Below are 25,195 nucleotides of genomic sequence, written 5' to 3'. Positions count from 1 at the left end.
ATAAAACATTATGTTCATAGTTTCTTATAATACATTTATTCCTTATTGTTACACGTATTTACATTTTGAAAATAGTACAATAATAAAAAAAACAAAAACGAGATTTTCATTTTTTACCTTTAAAATATTACAGGGTATATTCATTTCAGATACGCTCTTCTTCGTCCTAAGTTAACAAACTTTAGACTAGTATTCGTTAATATTAAAGTTGTGTGTTATTACAATTTATCGAACAAGGAAGACTGCAAATAATATTAAGGTTGCTATTTGAAGAAATTACTTTGGTAAAAAATGACTCTTGCGCGGAGTCGTAAGGATCTATTAGCGATCGCAAAAATGTATACACGTATAAGTAGATATTTTATGTAGGTGATAAATATGTATTTAAATTTATTAACGCACAGTCTCATTATTTTTTCATAAGAAACATTCATACTATATTTGGCTCGGAAATTACAATATTACTACATATTCGATTAAAAATAAGTTATATTTTAAGGAACAAATTAATATCATATCATTGTTTTACATGAATTTTAAGCATGAAATTTATCTATCTACATTTGTCTATTACTTTAGATAAAAACAAATCGTAGCAATAGATAGAATGATATGAACACATTGCGACGCGCTAATAGACCATGTTCGGCTCGGATTACTAACCAATTTTTAAGAAATTTATAAATTAATCGTAAAAAAACAATGTAACACTTATAACTAGTATTGCATAAGGAAAATAAGTGGACTTTCCCATCGTGTAGCCTTTGAATAAATCATCACTATTCAAAATATAATCGGGTAGTGTTTTATATGCTTGTTATTGCAATAATCAAAAAAATAAAAAAAATATTTACACTTCGTATGACATGTTCTCGAATCGTTTATAAATCATTTTAAAATTTACAATGACAAGCATAGAAGAGTTCCACTAACATTACATCGAAATACCGATCACACTTCTCCAACTGAGATTCCATTTTTGTCTCCATTTGTCATGATAATTTATTTTTTATATTTATACCATACAACCTCATTTTATTTTAACAACAATATTAAATCGTACATTACGATTTTAAATTACCAATGGTAATCACTACGTTTTAGCACACAACCAGGAAGTTGGTTAAACAACTTTATTCCTTATTTTATCTAAGCACACATGATTACTCTACAACACAGTGCTAATACCGATCTTAAAGAAAAAACTTTCAAAGAAGATCAGCTAAAAATTCAAAGAGTTATCGTAATATCAGACTTTAACACTAATATTGTAAAGGAATGAATTACTAATGTACGTGGTCTCTTCACATAGCAATAAAAATATAATGGAATTGTTTTGTGTTTAAATTACATCGGTAAAGATTATTACAAAATAGCATTTCGAGTTCCTCGCATGCAGACAAGAAATGCTCAAAACTTACAGTAGGTACTCATAAATTATCGATATATTTCTCTATGTGCATTATAAATGTTCACGTTTACAGTGTGATCAGACACCATATTTATATTTAAATAGAGGAAAAAATATGATACAAAGGAAACTACAAATGTTATTTGACTAGACAGTACCATAGTACCGACATACGGTCACGTTATTTCATTGAGGAATTTTACATTATATTATTTAGGCCTTACAAATTATAAAAGGGCTTTTAGTGCCGACTATAATCAAATAGTTCGTAGGTTTCAATCATTAATATCGGAACATTAGCTTTAGAAATAGTTGAACAATTAATTTTTATATTATAAATTTTATCTTAAAGGTTCGATAAAAAATTATACATAATATACTCTTTATCAATTTGCGCAATGTAATTTTTAGGTTACCGTGGACTATTATTGGTAAAGTGGTAGTTAATTCACTAAATACTCGGAATATACGTACTAAAAATAATTTAATAAAAAATGTTATCACAATATTTTTATCAACTTTGCCTTCTGTTTATAATATGCATCATGAAAATATTTCCTAAATTATTATTATTAATATGAAAATTATAAAAAGTTATCATTTTATTTGTCGGTTTAAAAATGATGGTCCATGGCCAGGATTATTGTGCTTTGTAAAATTTGTGCATAATTTGAACAATATAATTTGCAATAGAAAGCGAGACATAGTGATTTATTCTAGTACTAAATAATATATTTCACGCCATTGAGAGGCCACTAAAAGCCCCGCGAGAGCAAAAATACACAACATGAGATAAAATTCTCCTCTATAACACACCAATTTTAACTATCCTGCATTATGGTTACTTCTTAAGCGAGGAAGAAGTCTTTATACTTTATCAAAATAATTTAGTACTTACACGAGAGATTAAAACCTTGTATAATAAAAATACAGCTTGCATTTTCACAGCGGCCACTAGTGTAATAAAGTTTAACTCAAAAGTTTCACCGTTTTTACTACTGCATTCACTGAAACAAAACATTTTAATTACTATTTTGAATTTTATAGCGATTTATCGAGTTAATTTTTTATTTTAAAATGTGTTTGACATTTAGACCTTTCAAGAACATAAACTGCCAAACTAAGGTCGCTTTTCCTCTCAAAACGAGGAGCGCTCGAGGGCTGCGTGGATAACCACCTGGCCGAATTTTTCCTTCACCGCCGAGCATAAATTACAAATACAAACGAAGGCAGCATGGCGGCCGCTGTCACCTGGTGCGCGTGCGCGGCGTCGCGGATGGCGGCCAGGCGCAGGCGCGTGTGCGCGAAGGTGGGGCGCTGCGCGGGGTCGGCGTGCCACGCCGCCCGCATCACGTCGTACGGGCCGGCCGGGCAGCCCTCCGGCGCCTCCATGCGGTAGCCGCGCTCCACGTGCCGCACCACGTCCGCCAGCGGCTGTGGGCGAGTCGTTAGCGTTTCAACTTCTCTCATCGAAACGTTCGATATTTCTTTTATAAATTTTGCACGGCCATGATCGAAAAACATTCTCATTTAATAAAGCAATTTACTACGTAAAAATCGTTCACTTACGATTCTCGGATACGGAACTCTGCCGAAAGAATATATTTCCCAGAGGAGTATACCAAAACTCCACATGTCAGACTTATTTGAAAATTTCTGAAAAAAAAGGACAAATAATTACCACATACTACATAGAATCGAATCCGCCGTAGCGCACGGAAGACAAGTGGAGCACACTCACGTTGTACTTGAGCGCCTCGGGCGCGGTCCACTTGATGGGCAGCTTGGCCTGCACGCGCAGCGCGTCGGCCGGGTCGTCGGGCGTGGCGTCGGTGCGCGCGAGGCCGAAGTCCGCCACCTTGGCCGTGCCCTCCGCCGAGATGAGCACGTTGCGCGCCGCCAGGTCGCGGTGTACGACGCGCTGCCGCTCCAGGTACTCCATGCCGCAGCACGCGTCGCTGGAACGATGGGGGCGCGTTATTTATACCGGTTCCCTCGTCGCAACGTTCCTTTGGCCCGCGGTTTCTCCCTGGCTCGGCTCGAAGTTATTCGGCTTTATAATATAAGTAAAGAGGAACTCTTTGTCGTCAGTAACGATTTGGACGTTTCGAATGGAAGAGTTAAAACGGGAATGTTCACTAACTACGCGAAGTTGATCTGGTTGAGCTGCGTGACGTAGTGTCTGCCGCGCGAGCGAAGGTAGTCGAGCAGCGAGCCCTGCGCGCAGTGCTCCGTCACTATGCACGTGCTGCCGTTCATACTGAACACCACGCAGCCAAGCAGTCGAACCAGGTTTTCGTGTTTGAGAGATCTGGAAGAAAGCATGAATAAGTTACTAAATATTTCCTAGTGATCGTAAATTATATGAGAAAATAATAAGTTATTTAAGACGTGGATATAAGTTAGAGCTTCAATCGAGTTACATTGATCCCTTTTTTGCAATTGCAGTGATTGCAAACACTCACCGCATTTGTTATTAAAAGATTAGAATATTAAGTCTGTTAGTAACTAATTGAAGTGGAGCTATAAAGTATAAAGTGGAGTACTTATAATAGTAAATATATTATTTGATCATTATATATACTAAGTAACCTACGCCATAACGCTCGCTTCCGCACGGAATTTGCTGGCTGCCTCTCGATCCTTTAAAATCTTCACGGCTACCTTTTGAGTGCCATTCAGAATACCGAGCATCACATCGCCGAACTCGCCTTTGCCTATATTTTCCCGAATTTCCAAATCTCGTTCAGCTATAATCCAACCTGAAAAGAATTAAACAAATCGATACTCAGATTCAATAATACTTTTTTGATATTTTCTCACGCCATTATAGCCCAAATAGGCTGCTCATTTTATTCCAATATTTATGGAACTTAGTGCTGGATTTTTAGATGTGGTCCGTCAGTTTGTTTACTTTTTTAAATTTAATAATTACAAACTATAAATCTTTTATTTTCTATTTCTCTATAGTATTAATATTAAAATGAGACATAAACTTGGTTAGATTTTTCATTGTTAAATGTTAGATGCGGTCTTCCAGCCTCAGGATGGAACCATGTGAAAACAGATTGGCTAAGTGTGGCGGGGGGGGGGGGGAAGTACTCACGCGCATCTACGAACTTCTGCGCGCTGTCGGGCTGGTCCGTGGAGAGGTGCCCGAAGGCATGCTGGAAGTGGCCCGAGCTCAGCGCACTCGACACGCTCGGCGTGGGCGGGTACGGTGGTGGCTGCTGCGAAAATGAGTTATTATTAAGAACATTTCTCCTTAGTTTTATTCAATCAAGCATTTTTTTGTATTACTAATATATAAGATTTGTTTTTTAAATGAATGATGTTGATTACATAATCAAGATTTATTGAGTACAAAAGATTCGAGTTATATCAACAATTTCTTGTAATTAATTATGACTTAGTTATTAGATGATACGATAATGAATAAAAACAAACGCACCTGTGGCAGTGGGGAAAATGGCGGTTGAAGAACATTGTTATTATTGGCACCATTTGGAGATGATTTCGGAAGCCATCTTTCTAATTTTGTACAAAGCCCATCTGCATCTTTTAAATAATGCTGCAAAAATTTGTCAAAAATAATATTTCCGTTAAAATTATTTAACTTTACAAAGATCACAGACACAATAACTTCAGTGATCAATAAAAATGAAACTCACCTGAATTAAATCTGGCATGTTATCGAAGAACTCTTCATCGTCTATCGTCAGACGTTGATTTTGACTGTCGGGCGCCGTCGCCCATTTAACTCTATGAAAATAAGGAAAACAAATTTTTAAACTTACCTATGTGTAGGTGTTTTTTTATATCTTTAAAATTGATCTACAGAAACCACTTTAGTTGGTGACAGGGCTTTGTGCAAGCCCGTCTGGGTAGGTACCACCCACCCATCATATATTCTATCGTCAAGCAGCAATACTTTGTACTGTTGTGTTCCGGTTGACGGGTGAGCGGTGAGACGGGGAGCCAGTGTGACTACAGGCACAAGGAAAATCATAAATTAGCTCCCAAGGTTGGTGGCGCTTTGGAGATGTAAAAAATGATTACATTTTTTTACGGTGCCAATGTCTACGGGCGGCGGTGACCAGTCACCATCACGTGGTTCAATGCCCGTCAGCCAACCTGTTTCATAAAAAATAAAATTGAGAATTAGACCCAAAATCAGTGACTACTATTCTGTATAGCCGCCGTCCCGTACCGGTAGTGCTCGACGCGCCCCCGGAAGCGCACGCACAGCGTGTGGTCGCCCGGGAAGTTGGTGCTCTCGCGCACGAGGAACACGCCGTCCGGCGAGCCCGACAGCAGCGCCTCGGCGCGCTCGCGGGAGATGGCGCCGTGGTGCCAGCTGCGGGCGCAGGGACCGTTACTCTCTAGTGGGACTTACTTGTGGTCTCATTGATAAATCCTCGCTTATAGCGGCCTATTCGAATAGATCTACTTGTAATCTAGTATACATATTACATTCGATGATGGATCTTTATGCGAACCGGTCTAGCTGCGACGCCTCCACTGAAAGATTATTCTATCACAAAACTGCAAGAATTGGTATTGCTATGCCATGTTAGAGGGTCGGGCCGATATAGTTACAGGCACGAGGAACATTACATCTTAGGTTTTCTCGGTTAACCTCATATTGGCGGTGGAAACCACTAACCGTTTGGTTGTGCATTTCGTCTATGAAACAAAAATAACCTAAATTCATACAATTGTTTAATGTACATAAATATTTTTCTGAAATGATATCATTTCGATTGATGATCAAGCTTCAGACAATTATAATAAAAATAATTGTTATACTATTACTATTATAATTTATTACTAGAAATCGAGAAGTAATGATGATAATGAGACGGTTTCACAATTCATTATTAATAATAGTCAATTAAAACTCATTGCTAAGTATTTATCTTACTTAACGCCATTAATAATAAGGTAATAACGCCATTTATATATATAAAAAAAAAAGTTAGATGAGGTCAGTTCATGGTTTTTAGCCGGAACAGATTATATTCATATTTATTTATGTATTTTAAAATTGCATTCGTTTGTGAAATAATTCATAGTTAGCTGCTATCAAACTTGATATGAAACATTGATATGAAACGATCTTTTAAAATTTTAAATTTCGAAAACACTTAATTGTAATATATGGTATTATTTTGCAACCGTTAGTTACGACGCAACACAGTCTTATCGTTACAAAACCGACTTCTCTGGTAAATTGCTACGATTGCCAAACAAACGTTACAACCGAACGAAAATGATAACATAATATAAAGTAATAATTACTTGAAGTCATCGTAATTAATTAACGGCGAACCGGATTTCGAGCTACCCTTTTCACAGTCACTGTCAGTCTCCATAGCTTCGTAGAACCGAACTATGCTAACGAGACAACACCTAAGATAAGCCGTATCTTATCACAAGTAAAACACTTTTTGTGTCCCTCATCTTCGGCACGAGTACTTTGATTAACGAAAATTGAATAAATAAGTTATACTTTGTTATCGATATACGATAATTAAATTGTGATAAACTGATTGTATAGATAACAGTACAGATACATTTAACTAAATAGAGATATTTTAACAAAACAATCGTATTTAATATAATTTATCTTACAAATGTCATAAAATTTATTTACTTTATTTTATGCTACCGCCAAACAGCAATACTCGGTATTATTCTGTTCCAGTTTGAAGAACTTACTCGGAGTTAGTGTAACTACATGCACACAAACACTTAACATGAGGTGACCTCATAGCCCGCTTGCCTACGTATACTATTTGTATAGGTTATGCCTTTTAACAAATACAACACACTGAAACAATTGAACAACAGTAGAAATGATCAACTTACGGCCACTGCGTCATGTTGACGAGCCTATTGGCAGCGGGCGGTGGATTTTGACCCGACGAGTTTACGAGAACATCACTCGGTCCCTTTGGAACTACTGTGGATATACAAAAAAATACCACTAAGATTAACGATATTTATTTAATTACAAAAAATACACATATATATTAACACATATTACTACTTATACACATAAATATTCATGTTTTAACAAAAAGGAAAAAAAATCCGACGTTTTTTTAAACGATTCTAGAGCAGTAGAACATGAGACGCGTTAACATCATTAAACACTAATTAGCTGCCATTTTATATCGAGAGGCCTATTAACGTTTGGTCTTCATTCAAAGTCTTCGCTTGTAATGAATGAGCATAGAAATTATAATTACACACGGGTAACACGAGTCATTTGTTTGTTTTTATGTCAGAATTACACAACTCATTGTGATGACACATGGATAATTTACATGATTCAAATTAATTACGACTTTTATGTAATCATAGTCATCATTTATTCGTTGTAACTAAATTATTAAGGATAACTTTAAAAATGCCTATTGTATGTCTGGGTGGGCGTGGGTGCGCTAGTGACGTCAGAAGACGCGATTGGTTGGTTTTCTTTTAATATATTTTTACTTGAAAATTAAAATATAAAATTAATTATTTCCCACAATTAGATAAGTCTATACTTATTACTTACATAAGAACGGTATCCCAATCCCAATAATTTATATAGTCAAACCTTCAACAATCCAGTTCAATAATTCTTAGCAACTGTTGTGTAGTTTCCTCGAAAAACGCGATCATAATAACATACGAGGGATACAAAGAGATACATCATATTTTAAATAGGTTAGAGATAAAATGATCCTGCGACAATACACACTCTAGAAGTATCGCTAATCACGTGTTCAGCGTGTCAGTATAATGATCATCATGAATTATTTATGTTTTAAGCTTGTGGTGCATTTAAAACCATTTGAAATGCATTTGAATAACGCATATTACTAAACGCTTAACATATGAACATATCGGTCCTTTTGTAGTTTAGTGGCTTCACGGGTCAACGTAAGAGCTAGATAAATATCGGTAGATTGGTAGATGTAAATTATTTTTATTATTTTGTCACAGCTGCTCTCTGTTACCTTCGTCAAGTCGGAGATCAATTTCTACATAATTGAGACGCGTAAAAGAATATGATTCCAATAAATCTCGTGTGGGTAAATATATGGATGCTAGCATATGTGTGGGGTGAGTGCGTGTGCTCACCGGCGCCGGTCTGCGAGGCGTGCAGGGGCGCGGGGGCGGGCGCGCCCGGCGCCGCCGCGCGCACCGACGACGACATCACGTTCTGCGGACAACGCTCGCTCGATACACTCGCGTACGACTCGCCAACAGTGTGGTCATTCTCTTGACCTTGTATCTATATACTATTCACTGCTTTTTTGATTATTTTAACTGGATCGAGTTTGTTTCCAAAGAAAATGATTCAAACTTAAATTTGATATATCTTAGCCCAAAGTTTTATTTTTTCAGTTAAACTCTAAACGATATCATCGAAAACGAACTTACGTTATGTGGAACAGAATTTTGTAACGCTGTGGGCGAGAGCGGCGCGTGAGGACCATTGCTTCCGCTGACTCCTCCTCCAGACTTAAACATTATAGGAAGACAATATGAATACGTGATGCAATAAGTAGGTGTGTTTTATAAAACAACATTGTATTTGATAAATAACTACTATAATACAAAGGAGAGCTATATCTGAGTAACGTATATAAATCAAAATAATAAGTAAGTTTTCAAGTAAATCTTACTGGTAGGGCGTTGTGCCAGTTCGGTAGATACCACTCACTCATCAGTTATTCCATCGCCAAACAAATATAGGCACTTTGTTTACTCTTCAGAGTAAGCCAACAACAGGCATATTAGTTAATATTTATAACACTGCCAATATCGTTTAGCAACTTACAGGTGAAGAATATGCTTGTTTGCCTTGCAATATTAAATTTATAAAAGCGATCCGTCCACGATCTATTATAGTTTCATGTTTACTCAATATTTTTTTCTATTATATCCGTAGTTTACTATTGTATATTAAAACAACGTGCATGCAGATTTCATACGTAATCACTTCTTTGAAAATTTAATTTATAACGCGTGCCAATAAACATATGATTTATAATTGAAGAATATACCTGCACTAATATAAACAACAAAAACATAAATTTTATTTATCTCCGATTAAATGGGAGATCAGAGATAAATTATATTTATTAATTCGACATAATTTTTACGTCCAATTAATAAATAATTTCATATGAATATCGTAATAAGAATAATTTAAGCTTGTTTTGTTTTGTTGAATAACGCCAAAAAGAGTGCGATTTAAAATATAATCTATACCAAAGTATTATATTACATTGTAGTTGATTCAGCGTGTCACTTTGCTCATCTTACAAGTAACAACAAGAATAATTGCTAACAATAGCCAATTGTAATAAAAATACGTCATCAGAAATGGCAAAAATTACCTAAAGACTAATTGTTATCCATTTGGGTTCTTACATGTACTTACGTATTGAAAATTGTTTCTATGTCAAATCCTTAAATAATTGAAAGCATAATAAATACGCGTCAAAAATATAATATCCTCATTCTTGGAGTCGGTTAAATAAATAACAAAACAAACCATCCGGTAGAATGACATAGTTGCTTATGTAACAATAACAAATGTATTATGTGTTTTATGACTGCGATTATTTTTCCATTTTTAACCTTATAGATCACAACAGAGATGCGCGTTGTGTGCTTGCGACATGTATATTTAAAACTATTCATGGATAAATTTATTAGATAAAAAACTATTAAATAATAAATCTATAGAAAATACGATTATAGCATAAGGTACGGTTAGACATCAATGATCATTTAGAAAATTGTCTTGTATTTGCGTAAACGATAACCAACCTACGATCTTAAGGTTGCTACATAAAATAAACACAGCCAACGTCATGTCAAGGCATACGTCAAAAATTTACATTTTCTTATATGATGCGAATTTACCGGTAGCTGATGGGGTGGTTGCGCCCGCTTGAGACGTGCGGGGGCAGTGGGCGCTGGGGTGGCGGATGCGGAGTACCACCCGCACGGACCGACGCTCTGCGTGCTGTGCACACCGTGCTGGAAAACGTGTGCAAATGACTATTTTGTAGAAAATTGTTCAACTAGATGCCTCCTCCTTCCAGTAAAATCTATTTCATCATTTATTTAAAAAAATGTAATTTGCCACAATTTAGTGGTGTATATACTTTCCATGAATTCTCAGTTGTGATGTTATCAAGTATCCCTGTTAAAAAGAAGTTTTTATTCATTTAAATGTATGGGTTTAGATTAGTTAGTTCTTTTTCTTATAAGGGGAGGTCCAAAACGGAGGGTAGGGATACTTACTTGATACCATCGTAATTGGGAATTCATGGAAAATATATATATATCACTTATTAAGTAATAATTCACCAAAATAGACGCTTCTAAAAACACTGCAAAAAAAATAGAATATCGCGCTTTAATTACACTTATCCAATCCAAATACTTGACTGAACCATAATGTACCACTGCCCTCGTAAAATAATTATTTGCAAGAATCAAGGAATATTAAAAATAGATCAATAATCAATTGCAAACGACCCTAGTCCAGGGACTATGGATTGACAAGTCAAACGTCGTAGAAAAATCGACAAACGAGTATTAGAAGTCAACTAAAAATAAGCTATCTATCTTAATCGGAGTATAGTATTATTACATTGTGATGATCCTACGTGATAATCTTGGCACGATGAAAGTGTAATAATAAGTGCTGAGAATGCTCACGTCGCATCAAAAGCAACAGCGAATTTATGCATCTAAGTACTTTTAGAGCTGCGTGGTGAGGTTACCCTACACGGATTTAGAAGCAGATTGTGACTTGGGATGAGACATAAGTTTGAGTCTGAGTTATTGCAATCAGATAGAAGCGTACAAGAAATTCATTAAAAATTTGACTAGATATTTTCGTAACCTGAAGCAATCCGATAAATTTATTATAAAGCAAAGGGTGCGCCAATTACCGGAGAGTACTGCACTTTATTGACAAGACTGAAAGTCTTCAAAGAAAAAGACGAGGAAAATTATCCAAAAGTGTTTCTTTTGCAAGATATCGCGCCAGTACACAAAAGAAAAGTTGAGATGGTAGGTTAATATGACTACAGATGACAATCGCTTATTAACCAACTTAGTACAGGTTTTGTCTCTAACGACTTCAAAATCTAATTTTAAAATGTGATTTACGGTGACAGTGCCATTAATGACGAAAATGAAGTCAAGAAGGCTAATTAAGTTATGTTATTATTGCGATTTGCACAATGTATTGAATTCGAGGATAGGTAATTATACTGAAAAGTGAAAAAAGATATTTTTTTTTATATCTTTTTTTTTTACAATCCATAGTAACCACTGACTTTGAAACCTTCCTCGGATCTATGGTAAATTTTTGATAAAGTAAAAATAACAGTTTTAATGATATTTAAACTGATTAGTCCATGGATATTAAATAAATATAAGAATACTTGACGACATAACAGTCATGTTTAAGTTATTGAGTTTAGTCATCGCTGAGTAAGATTCACTTGCTCAAATCAATTTAACTCAAAGAAAAAGACAAGTACAAAAAGTGAGTGAATGAAATATGCCTTGTTCGTCTTACATATATAATAAGTTAAAAATATGGATCAATTTTCAAAGTTATTTAACAAAAATGTCGTGTTCATAGTAATTACTGCAATAATAAAAGATTAATGTAGTTTTTAATGTTTACTATGACACGTCAAAGTTAACGATCCATTGAAAACTGAACTTGGCCGGACGCCAGATTATTGCGATGCAAGTACTCAACACTCAGAGCAATATGGTCGGCGACTACTGTCTACAAACATTTTCTCATTATTTAAATTCTCACAGATCTTATTCAGTTCCTTTGTTCCAATTATAATTTGAATTTACGTTCATCGCACCAAAAATGTTCACATTTTGTTAACTATTATACTATAGATGCAATGCAAAATAGACACTTATTCAAACAATGTGATAAATGATTACATAATATGTCAGATTTACATTACAATATTTTAAGTAGATCTATATCGTGTAACATATCCTAAAAAGCATGTAGTTTGATCAATAAAGGAACAAGTTTAGGAGGTATTTTTAATGGCAATCGTCATTAATATATAACATTGCCTCATTGTGGGATACCAGAGAGGGAATGCGACACAATCATTCTCTTGTTTGCCATACAAGCGACCCGATTGAACACGTGGCTTATTATAAACTCCGATAACGCAATATGGTAAGATTAATATACCTATTATTATATTATATACGCATATCTTAGGACTTCGTTTTTAAATTAGCAATATATAACTTACTTCCAATTCAATTTCGAATGATTTTCGAGTAACATTCTGAAGTATATTGTGAAAAGGGAGTGTACCTGCGCCAACGGCGGATGAGCTTGGTGACGATGCACGTCCGAATTCATATCTGGAGACGATTAGCACCTCCCTTCACGGGCACCTCATTATCTGTTAACAAAAACAGTTAACTTTAAATAAAACAACAAAATAATGTTTAATTATTTTCTCAGCGGTGCATTTTTAGGTCCTTTTTTAGTTTTGCTTCCTCTTTAGCAATCAAATAATTTTGTTTATCACTTCATAGTCAAAATTCCCGCCACGTATGTCTGTCTAAACGTGCTAAACTGAAAAACTACCCAACAGATTTTCATATGATATTTACCAAAGTATAAGTGATTCATAAGAATGGTTTTGCGGTATAAATAGGGTGGTTGTATAAACTGCCTAAAATTTTACGATATAATCGATAAAGAAGAAAAAGATATCCATAAAATCATGCGGACTGGGAGCTTTACTGGCATGCGCCGCGTTAATCAATATATTTATATGTATTATTTTTTTATAAAATAGATAGGCGAACAGACAAATAAACCTGACGGTAATTAGTCACCATCGCCGTAGACATTGGCGTCGTAAGAAATAAAATAGCACTCCCAAAACACCAACCTTGGGAACTAACATATTATGACCCTTATGTCCGTAGTTATACTGACTCACTTACCCTTCAAACCGAAACACAAAAATACAAAGCATTACTTTTTGGCGGTAAAATATTGGGCGGTACGTACCCAGATGGGCTTAATAAACATTTTATGTAGACTTATTCAACCCGTCAACACCATATGGCCAAAACCGACACGGACGGTATTACAAATAGCAAATTTATAATGAATACAAAATAAAATGTAAATTAGGCGTTTGAATCGAAATTTGGATCATTTTTTTTTTGTTTTAATATCGCTTGAGTTTTCTTAACCTAATTCCTCATTTCCTCACGTCATGCTGCGGGCGGGCTCATCCCGAAATAAATCAGTCGAACTGCAGGAAAATGCATTTTTGTTGATAATAATATTACATTAAAATAAACAAATATTAGTGAGTCTGGAAGCTTTTCTTCTGATTAATAACCGGAGGCAGACGAGCAAATACTAACACAAGAGGTAAGGTGACTCTTGACCGTTACAATATACCTACGCAATTCAGTATACTTTCAGTGGGGCGTCAACCATGGGAAAATCTAAAATGTTACATGGTTTGGGCATGTAATGATAGCTCACTCTCCTTTCAAAATAGAATACATTCGTACAAAAGATTTATATTTAGTGTAAAATAACTGAGGATTTATTCAATATAAAAGCAAATGTGATGAATATAATAATGTAACAATATTGTCATAAATTTGCGTTATACATATATATGTATGCTAAAATTGTAATTAAATATTACTTTGTACATAGAAAGCAAACATATTGAAACCCAGACGATATCGCGTTACGTACACGAACTCGAGTGTCTGAGACCAATGTGTTTCTCATTGGGTAACGTAACAAGTATATTAAAAAGTAAATATTTAACACATCCATTAGGAATATAATTCAGTTGTAATATCACATAAATGTGTAAAATTTTTAATAATAACACCGATAATATATTATTTATACTAGATTTAATTTTCCGCTGACTCATTGATTTTATTGAAGGTTTAAATTAATTTCACTAAAACCTTCATTTAAAAAAAAAAAACAACCGTTTAATTTTGAATATTGCCCAAGATAACAAAGTTGGATCGAATATGGGATTTACATCAAAGCAGGCTCTTATCCTAATGGGCTATTGATGTTTGATATAATGAAGTAGTTAAATATAGTAAAACTAAATAAATAAATAAACTTAATTTATCATCTTACTTTACCCTTGTCTCGTGTCACGACACTGAATCATTTAATTACAATATGTTTCCGACAAGGTCTAATTTGCAAATATACGTCACCATGATCTGTGACAAATGAAACAAAGCCGAATATTATTTATACGGGCTATGTAGGAGTGGCCCGCTGAATCACTCTCATTCTCCCGCCGATAATATAGAACATGCGAATGAACATATAACCGGCGGAGCGTGTCGAGTATCGTGATTCTACTTCTATTACGCTTCTGTGAAGTAATTTATTTAAACGTTTACAATAACAGGAAAATCGTTTTTACTAACTATGTAAACAAACATAGCGAGAGTTAAAGATTAGCGATTTATTTATATGGTATAATGTTTTACGTTGCTGTTCGCGAGACGACTGAGACGTTATAATTACATAAAATGAATAAATTAAAGTTAAGAAATGGACGTGATATAGGTATATAAATATAAGAACTGTTTATCTACGAAGAGACTAATACGCTCGTATTTGTAACGCAATATTGCTACACCGTGTCGAGTGGACGGGAACGCATATTAGTTTACTGCCAACTTCCCACACCACACCGCAATGCGCAAATAAACGAGTAGATTGCGATTATTTAAAACGTGTGTCTATAATACTGTCGTCAAATTAATGAGACATGGCGCTTTTATCCCGTTCGTATTTATATAAGCGGTTGCCTACCTCGCACATATGCATTAAACAATGCACATGTGCGATAAAACGAATCTAAAGGCAATAATTTCAACAAAGCCTCGACCACATATAATATAGATTTTATCATATTCATTTCTTTACAAAAGTAGAAAATTTACATTTTGTCTACTTTCACTCCTAACGAGGTGATATAAATCTACAAAGCTTTTATTGTATGCAAAATGAGCTTATCATACGGGGGTGTCAAGTGTCTACTTCTACCAAAGAACTTTGGTATATTGACTATTGAAAAAGTTTTTTAAAATGATATGCTTAAATATTTCATGGATAGGTTTACAGTAAAAGTTAAAAATATAATTAAAACGTTTGTTGTATAAATATGCGAATAGATAATAACAATGGAGCGGATATGGTAATATGTAACTTTTGACATGAGCTAGCCCGAATTCGAGTATGTTTATAAGACGTTGCGTAAGCCGACGGGCCGGCGATTAGCCAGTTTTTGCCGCATGCGTGGCTGCCAGCGTCGGCGCCGCTTGCACGCCAATACGTTTTCTACATACCAAAACGATAACTTGTTTTTATCACGCCATTAAACGACACCTCATGGTCAAATGCAGACATTATTGTAGTGATAAAGCGATCTTTATATCAGTTACACTTAATTGTTTTCGTGTCGCAATAGTGGAAATCATAGGAAATATAAAATACGCCTGTATGTGATATTCAACTACATAGACATCTTTCGTTGGTAATATACAATAAGTTATTAATAAGACAGCTGATAAATTTTAACGAAACAAATTTAAAAGACGAAAACTCTCCTAGTAGTGTAAGGCTAGATATTTTTGGTTACTATTAAAATGATGTCTTCTAACGCCATTAAAATAAAAAATTAAAATACTTTCAATTTCGGCTCGATTTCGAACGTTAATATTTAAATAAAAATTTTCTCTTTTGGACATCCCTAGAGTAGACCGACAAGTTGCATTGAAATCATAACTACGAGCAAAGAAACCGCGCGGGGATGCAGGCGCGTGCCGAGTTGAACGACCACTCCACCACGCGCACGTTTCACTTTCATTTCATCCACTATACGTATTACGAACGCCTCCTAGTGTGTCGAGTGCCAATTTTACTAATGTTTGTTTATGGTGTGATCTTGACGATTCATCGATATTGCTACTCACCAGACACTTTTATTGAATAGGTATCTATCAATAATATTTGGCTATAGTAGTAGTAAACACAGTTTAGCTATGATAACAAACACTAGATTACGCGACACCTTCGCAAAATATCTTTGATGAGTTGTGTTGGCACTGATTCACACATGCGGAACTGTAGTGCATTGTAAATTTGGTAAATTCAAGTCACCTTGAAAGTAAAATGCAATTTTAAGAAAATGAATATACCGAAAATATTTTTTATATTAAACGAAGCTGTCATTAAATAAAACACCTTTATTCTAAATAGCGGAAGTTGATTATGTGTTCGTTCTTTCACTTCCTTCGTCTCCATTTGTCATTTCAATTCCAGTTTCACATTGTAATAAAATCCAATAAAATAATATTTAAATGTTATTGTATAAAATCGATGGAAATAGCGTAGAGAGCTCAATTTACTCAGTTGAACTTTATTAAAGTTGTAGCATATCATAATTTTATTTAGCTTCTTCAGTCGATGCCTTTCCTGTTGCAAAATGTATCTCATGTGTTAATCCAGAGAATAATCTACCGTCTAGTTAAATCTCTTAGGCAGATTACGTTTCAAAGGCAATTAGAAAGACATATTACATTGTGATATGAATATTTCCCCCGGCGGTTTTGCTAAGCCTTTTCTTCTTTTGAGGAGAAGGTTTGGAACGCATCATGCTGTTTCAATGCAAGTTGGTGGATACATGTGGCGCATTTTCATCCGGCACATACAGGTTTTCTCACCGCAGAAATTAAGAACATGATAGAATTTCAGCCAAGACTTTGACACCTTCAGCCTCAAAAATGCGACTGTAGTTAGAGACAAGGTTACAAAGTTTATTTACGTTAACTTTACAAATGTATAATCTACTTTTATATTACAAGTCAATCCGGAACGAGAAGGTTGTGTATGTTTATCCAGTATGAAACCGGTGCTCAGTTTTAAATGTTAAAACAATTAAAAATGTTGTATCAGAAAGAACTGGTACGGAAATTATTTCGGATGATAGTACGTCTTTAAATAGTGGAAGGAAATTCCTGTTAAGGTCCGTATTGGAACTAGTTTTTCAACAAGCAAAACACATAAAAAAGGTTAATTTAATAATAAGCGTAACTTAAAAATACCTAATTTTTTTCGGATAATTTCAATTATATCCGGAATAAGTAATTTGTTTTTATGAGAATAAAATTGACACATGATAGATTTTAGTGTGATGAAAATAAGATCGGTTGGGTGGAAATTTCGGGGTAAGGTTGGACTTTATAAGGACAGTAATACGGAACACTTTCATTTTTTTCTTTTTTTTAAATTATTTTATCTAATATCAAATGTGGTCGAATATCCATTATTTTATATGGAACGGTAGAACATGGATGATGTTTTTATTACAAATAAACTAATTATATAGAGACCATTGACGGGAACTCAATGAAGCTGATGATATGAAACATCGTAATTATTGCACTGTACCTAAATAACGAATAACGATTTCTCGATCCATATTTTCAACATTGGAAGCAACATAGTTGCAAAGTGAAAAAAAAATTAAATAACAATATATTAATCGCAATAGAAACAAATAATTAGCAAATCGTTTAATTTCCGCTGAAACTAATTTTATTAAAACGCTAAATTATAAAGTAAATTAAGCCGACCTTAATAAAACAGCTTCCTTCCATCCACGGTCATATTTATAAAAGGAAAATACAAGTCTCGGTACTTCCTACGTACATTTAAACATGGAATATCTCTTTGTAAGTAATTCTACTTAAATACATAGCCACTTTAAAAATGTATACGTCTCAATAAGGTAAGATTACTAATCTAGCTCAGTAACGTACTTTTCTCAAATGTATTCATTAAAGGGTCTGTGTTCTTAAGTAAGTTATTCAAAAACACATGTGGAGTTTGAAGCTATTAACTAAAGTGCATTGATACCCTTTTGATCGTTTCGTACTCTAATTTGAGATGGTAATAGGATGAGTCGATGACTCATAAAACCTACGTACATCACAATTTACAAACAAGGCGGTCATATCATGGCCTTGTACGATTGCGACGACATATACACATACAAGATCAGCAGAATTCCACACTTAATATTACAACCTTTTTAGTATTTCGTTTATCACGTTAAATATTTATTTTTTATATATTAAATAGATATTTTTGGTATTCGTTTAATTTTTGTATTAATTCAAAGTTAAAATTAAAAGGGGACTTTTAATATCTAGTAAGTTTTTAATTTATCTATATTTTATTAAATGAACATACATGTATTATGTAATATAAAAAAACTGTACATATACAAGTTTTTTTTTAATAAATAAATACCCTAATTATTAGAATATAAAAACTTAATCAACATAGTAATGCGTGGTTTCAAAATTGAAACAGTTTTAAAACCTGTTTGATTAAATGATTAATTATATTATATGGTTAATGAATATTGTTGCAAAACTTTAAATTTTTTTGTAACAATGAAAGATTACTGTTTTGAACTGACCTCATATAATGTTGCAAATGGTAAAAAGTTGCTTAAAATTACAGTAATTTATGATACCAGTAAATATTCTTTTATGGAGGAATATTCGCTAGTACACTACAAATTTAATAATTAATTTTAGGAATATTATGAAAAAGAACCACAGCGGTGGTACAATGCGTCGTGGCAGATATATAAAAAAAGACCCATGCGTGAGTTTCCTCGACATTTCCTTAGGTGCCGAGAATAATATGAATAGTGATTTTTAAAACACAGTTTAGCTTGTCTGGATTTGAACACACTTACACTTCTCTGTCTCTTCTCTCAAGTTCATATTGCAACAGTATAATTTTATTTAGGGTCAATGTCTATATTACTTAAACATTTTACGTCTTTTGATTTGTCGTCGAGATTATTGCTAGACAAGAAAGAGAACATTATTCGGTGGGTAGCCATATGGTTTATTTTAAGCAACGAGGCGTGCAACATTTTAACTTTAAATCGGGAGTATTGATTTTTTCCGAGAATAGAATATTCGCAAGTTAGCTGAGGATACCTACGTATTAAATATATACAAGCAAACGAGTACAGTAATTTTAAAATTGCCTACCATAGTTTTACAATAATCCAATTAATTAGTTCTTTTTTTCATCAGCACCTTCAACATATCACAAACACGACGACACGCAATCAATGTACACATGATAAGAAGAGATAAATTAAATTATTACGATATTTTAATATAGGAAAAAATAATTATTCTGTGTTATTCTGTGTTGTTTACACAATTGACGATGTCACTAAGTGAGTCAACCGCGCGCGGGAGGCTCCTTTGTTTATTTACAACAACAACGAGGCGACTAATGCGTGGAAAGAGACGAAGTCTTGCAATTTCTGCAAAGACCATGAAAATACAAATGATTCGCTAAACGAACATGATTCGGCACTACAACGTGCGGCCGAGGTGATCGTCAATCACAAACTGTCGGAACTCGGAGGGGACCGTTGCCGTTGTGGGTCAGCCGGCGTGCGATCAACTTGTCCAGTTAAATTTCCTAATTAGTCAACGTGTTACGCAAACATTATTTCCTTCTGTAATTGTTTATCATCACTAAGAAATATTTACTCAATAATTTTAAAATTCACACTTGGCCTAATCTTAAACTTTATTGTTTAATTACATGTAAAGAAATTTCAAAAATCTTTTTCATTGGATATCGGTGTTATATATATATATATACACATAAAAACACAAATACAAAAACTATTTTACACGTAAAATAAATTTAAAATAAAAGGTGAGGTCATAAATCTGTAAAGTAATTTATTTCTTAATATCTTGAGTTGCTTTATTTTTTCAAGATATTCAGGAAAACAATTTTAAGTTATAAGCAATATCTTTCTGTCAATCATAAGGTCTCCTTCGTTTCTTAACTTCAATAATAGAGAGTTATACTGATTTTATGACTTAAAGTGCACTCGTGTTAATTCCATAAGTACATCCGTGTGATGAAAAAACGCAATACAATTAGTGGTGTTTGTGACAATTGGAGCGTGAGAGGAATCCGGTGTACGGTAGTGTTCCAGTCACAATGCCCCGTGAAGTCCACGAAGCTGACTGACAAAATGCCCTCCGTTCAAACATATAGACAAGCAGACAATTTCTTCGCTAACTTTTGTTAAGTATAAAAAGAGATCGTATCGTATCGGTTTCGAATAATATATACGTATATATGTATATTATGCATAAATTTCGTAATAAGTGATTTTTGAACCAAAGTTGGGTATTGGTCACCCGTTCAAGGGTCAATGTATGTAACTCTCTATTACCTTGTACTAAGTAATCGTTATTAATTTTATTTTATAGTTAGTCTGAAACATGAGAACATATGTAGATATGTAGTCACACGATTTATAGGAAAAATAAATTAAATCTGATCTAATCGCAGGGGAATAGCTAGTGAGGTATAAAATATGAAATTTCATTCAACATTTGGTTAACTATACTACTAGCCAATGTGCTGCTTATCTAATTAGAAGTGTAAACAGTCACGGTGTCTTAGGACGGGGTGATGTCATCGGACGCGCAGCCGTCGTTCTGTTCGACATCCGTCAACACGTATGGGCAGAGACTTCATTTTGAAGCTACGAGTATGTCTTATAAAGGTTTCAAGTGAAAATTTATACCACCATCTACGTAAATAGGTAGTAGTATTTCATCAATAATTCATTTAGCCAGCTTATAAGCTAAAATAGCTATTTCGCCGTTTTACAAAAGTATCAACCACAATTCGATGATTGATAGAAAGCATTATTGTGTATATAATATTAATTTCTTATGTAATGATTTATAGCTTCACTATCAAAGATGAGGATATCGATATAAGAGGTACAAAATATTACAAGTCACATTACACAGTATAATAACAAGAACAGAAAATAATATAAATTTGCAAGTAATCGTCACAGAAGTTCAATCTAAATCGCTCTCAACTTTACAATGATGAAAAAATACCTAAGCACAAAACTGATCGAAATGACAATTGAAAAATTACGTAGATAAAACTACCTTCTCCTTGAATGCAGAGGAAGCCTTGAGCAAGCAAAGGCATATATTTTTTACTTTATGCAGATAAACAAATAACAACATTTCTTCAAAACTATAGAAGCACCTGGAATTTCAAAATATAAGGTAAAAAATCATATGAACCATACCAATAATTATTAGACGTAACAGAAAACAGAAGCAAATTGTATGATATGAACAGGCGAACATACAAGAAAAAAAAGATTCTCAACGAAAGATAATAAATATTAAAACCATAGATTACTCAAGATCTTGACCAATGATACAACAGCAATTGAAAGTCAAAGTTGTTTATTTGTTTGAAAGAGGTATAAGGATACATCTAAATAATACAGTAAAATGTGATAAAGATCAAAGTGTCTGTGTGTCACATACAACAGAATAGTATTGTAATAATTTCGATTTTCCATTTAAATAACAAGAATAATTAGTATTTTTGGAAAGAGATGTCACATATTTATTACTATACCATACATCCATACTAGCAAAGCAGAATTCAGATTTCAGAATGACATCAATAATTCTGATTTTAGAATTTATTGTGATGACTACTAATCCCCATTCCCCCATCCAATGATTTAATATTCAAATAGTCCACAAGATGAGATATGTTGGAATAGAAACTGATATTATGCAAAATGTGATGATGTTAAACTACTGTTATATTATTGTGTCATATAATATTTTGCAAAAGTTGAATACAAGTAGCAAGCAGAGGAAAATTTAACTTTTAAGTGATACCATCGAAAACTTTGGAGCAAATACTGAACTTTACAAAGAGTGGAAGTTTATATTCTGTTGATTTTGTATGAAACCATGGCTGATTCACCCCATACAATATCATCCAACTGCATCAGTTTATTAAACTAATCAAGACTTTTTAGACGAGTGAGATTAAGTAAGTTTTTAGATGATGCTAATAGGGGAATTATTGGCCAGTATCTGTTTTTTATGAAGTAATATTATGTACCTGTATTACATATATTTAATAAAATATTTAAAAAGAGATTTATCTCTAAACTATATTAAGAGAGTAACAGACAGCATCTACATTAATAAATAACCACTTGCTTATATTGATAAAAAAAAATAACTATATTTATTTTAGTTACAGCTAGTGGTAAGGCTTAGTGTTAACCACTCATAACATATTCTACTGTCAAACAGCAGTACATGATATTGTTATGTACTGATTAAAAGGGTGAGTGAGCCGGTGTAAAAACATGGAAGAAGTACTCAGTTCCCATGTTGCTCGCACATTGGTAATGTTAGGGGAGGTCAAATTTTTTTGCAATGCCAATGTCTGCAGGCAGTACTGTCTGCTTACACTTGGGTGACCAATTTGCCCAACCGCTTACCTTTTTATACATAAACCTAAAAAGCTAATGGTTCTTAGTTATGGGTCATTATCATGTTACCATTTATAATAAATGCTATAAATTATTTTATAAATCAAAATAACATAACATACATAATCAGCCTGTAAATTTCCCACTGCTGGACTAAGGCCTCCTCTCCCATTGAGGAGAAGGTATGGAGCATATTCCACCACGCTGCTCCAATGCGGGTTGGTGGAATACACATATGGCAGAATTTCATTGAAATTAGACACATGCAGGTTTCCTCACAATGTTTTCCTTCACCACCAGCACGAGATGAATTATAAACAAATTAAGCACATGTAAATTCAGTGGTGCCTGCCTGGGTTTGAACCCGAAATCATAGGTTAAGATGCACGCGTTCTAACCACTGGGTCATCTCGGCTCGTGTCAATCAAAATATGCACCATATTTAGTATTAATATTTAATAATTGTTACAGCATTTTCATATTATAATCAGAATCTTGGTTAAATTACACTATAACAAGAATATCTTCTTCAAATTTGTTTAATAATAATTTAATTATGTACTTAATTAATCCAGCTCAGTGCCACACAGAATTTTAAGTAACTACTCATACTGTGACCATCAATGTTGGTGGTCTAATTAACCAAATTATTATTCAAAAGGATTGGGGTGTATCAAATATTATGCAACAAATATTTTTTGTGATAAATCTTTTCAGTTCATTAGTTATATTTTTTTAATGATGAATGAAAGAACATTTATTAATTAGAACATGCAAACTTCAGAGCTCTAGTAAAGATCTATGTAACACTCGTAATATCATAAATATAGCACAACAAAACATTAGAGCCATTTAGATTATATATTAAATTGCTTACAAATACATGAAATAAATGTTTAGAAAACAATACAAAAAATATTGATCATAGTAAGTTGATTATTAAAAGATTATTTAATATTAAGAGAATTTAAGTATTCTACTGTTTCATAGTCCGCAAATTGATAAAGAACATGAATGATATCTCTTTAGTATATTTTATTGTAATAATTACAGGAGACTTTAGTTAATGAAGTATACAAAAACTAATGATAAAGATAATGAGTTTGAAGAAGACTGATTCAAGAGTCCCAAGAATCAAAAGTTGTCTTAAAACGTTTTTCCTGTAATTTCATATGCCTTACTTATATTACAAATAAGGCAGAAATATTATTCCTTTTATATTCTAAGATCGATTTTTGGTTTGTAGATGGTCGAAAATTTAAGGTCATCAATTACAACTATAACTTTGTTGCATAATAGATCATTGTTAAATAATCCCACAATTACATCTTTTTTGCCCTATCCCAGAAACGTATAGTTATGAAGTCGTCCGCCTACAATTTCTTCTACTTGCCTCAGCAGCATGTCAACTAGTTAGAAATCGACGTTACACGAAAGTTAAAATTAGCAAACTTACCAAAATTACTTGAAGATAGCACTAAATTTAACTATTTTTGTAAACTCTTATTTCATCCTTAGTCACAACACTGATGAAAATTATTGATAATCATAAACAACTTATACGTCACTCGCAGATGTCCGCCATTTTATAAATTTATTTTACGTCAATGTATTTGTATATATTTTTTTGAGGACAGATAAAAATTTAAAATTTTAAAGTGCACTTTATGTTTTTTTTACTAAAAAATAAATTCAAACAATCAATAGCAAAAGGAATTTAAAGGTTTTTTTTATGAAAATATAAATTTTACTATTTTATAGTTGTACAACATATTATACTATAAAAAAAGGAAAACATACGGACTTCATGTATTTTAAAATAAAAAAAACGCTCCATTTTAAGCTCCTAGTCTTTACAAAGCATCTCAATAGGAAAGAACGTGTGATTGCTTAGTGCCTCCATTGCAAATATATTTCTAGCTTTATAGTTTACTGATATTTAATATAGCCTTAAAAAGTATTTAACACTGGAAAAGTCATCCTAATAGTTCAGCACTGTTTCTTTACATTCACTTTTGAGTTAAATATTTAACTTCTTATCGATTTTAAAACAAATGGTCAGATTTTTCATAAGGATTACAACAAATAATTTAATTTTCAATGCTACAAAAACGAAATGTGTTTTTATTTTATAGAATCTTTAGTGAAACTTTAATTTATGGTCCCTAACAGGAAGACACAGAAGCAAAAATGCCGGACTGCAAGTAGCGTTTAGGTGGTATTATAATATAATATTAATTATATTTAAGTGATAATATAACTTTGTATCTCAAATATT

General features: G+C 33.4%; 1 protein-coding gene across 4 annotated transcripts; it reads right to left on the bottom strand.

The window, feature by feature from the left end:
• Positions 1–8: 8 nt before the first annotated feature.
• On the bottom strand, positions 9–24,530 carry Csk (C-terminal Src kinase). 4 transcript variants are annotated; one of them, XM_026637767.2, is made up of 16 exons: positions 24,374–24,530; positions 12,804–12,894; positions 10,343–10,459; positions 8,849–8,929; positions 8,546–8,627; positions 7,283–7,376; positions 5,622–5,768; positions 5,083–5,173; positions 4,863–4,982; positions 4,518–4,641; positions 4,008–4,173; positions 3,555–3,722; positions 3,153–3,369; positions 2,981–3,067; positions 2,663–2,845; positions 9–2,418 (listed from the first exon to the last, which is right to left on the bottom strand). In XM_026637767.2, exons 2-16 carry the CDS (start codon positions 12,849–12,851, stop codon positions 2,416–2,418), a joined length of 1,728 nt encoding a protein of 575 aa, XP_026493552.1. In that variant the 5' UTR covers positions 12,852–12,894; positions 24,374–24,530; the 3' UTR covers positions 9–2,415. The 4 variants fall into 4 exon arrangements, with proteins under 4 accessions (XP_026493552.1, XP_026493554.1, XP_026493553.1 ...); XM_026637769.2 differs by having other exon boundaries at positions 4,518–4,638; XM_026637768.2 differs by lacking the exon at positions 24,374–24,530 and adding an exon at positions 19,592–19,975.
• Between the last annotated feature and the right edge of the window lie 665 nt (positions 24,531–25,195).

Source organism: Vanessa tameamea, chromosome 14 (assembly GCF_037043105.1).
Source record: "Vanessa tameamea isolate UH-Manoa-2023 chromosome 14, ilVanTame1 primary haplotype, whole genome shotgun sequence".
NCBI classification, from domain to species: Eukaryota; Metazoa; Arthropoda; class Insecta; order Lepidoptera; family Nymphalidae; genus Vanessa; species Vanessa tameamea.
The sequence above is the reverse complement of the archived record's forward strand: the minus strand, read 5'-3'. Positions and strand labels throughout refer to the sequence as shown.

What these genes read in the sequence shown, in the direction of transcription:
- Csk (XM_026637767.2), bottom strand. Translation starts at nt 12,851, where the DNA reads ATGAATTCGGACGTGCATCGTCACCAAGCTCATCCGCCGTTGGCGCAG. An exon ending in GTCAACATGACGCAGTGGCC is followed by an intron (nt 5,769 to 7,282) that starts GTAAGTTGATCA and finishes CTGCGCCCGCAG; the next exon opens with CTGGCACCACGGCGCCATCT. An exon ending in CCGAGGCGCTCAAGTACAAC is followed by an intron (nt 3,068 to 3,152) that starts GTGAGTGTGCTC and finishes CTTTTTTTTCAG; the next exon opens with AAATTTTCAAATAAGTCTGA.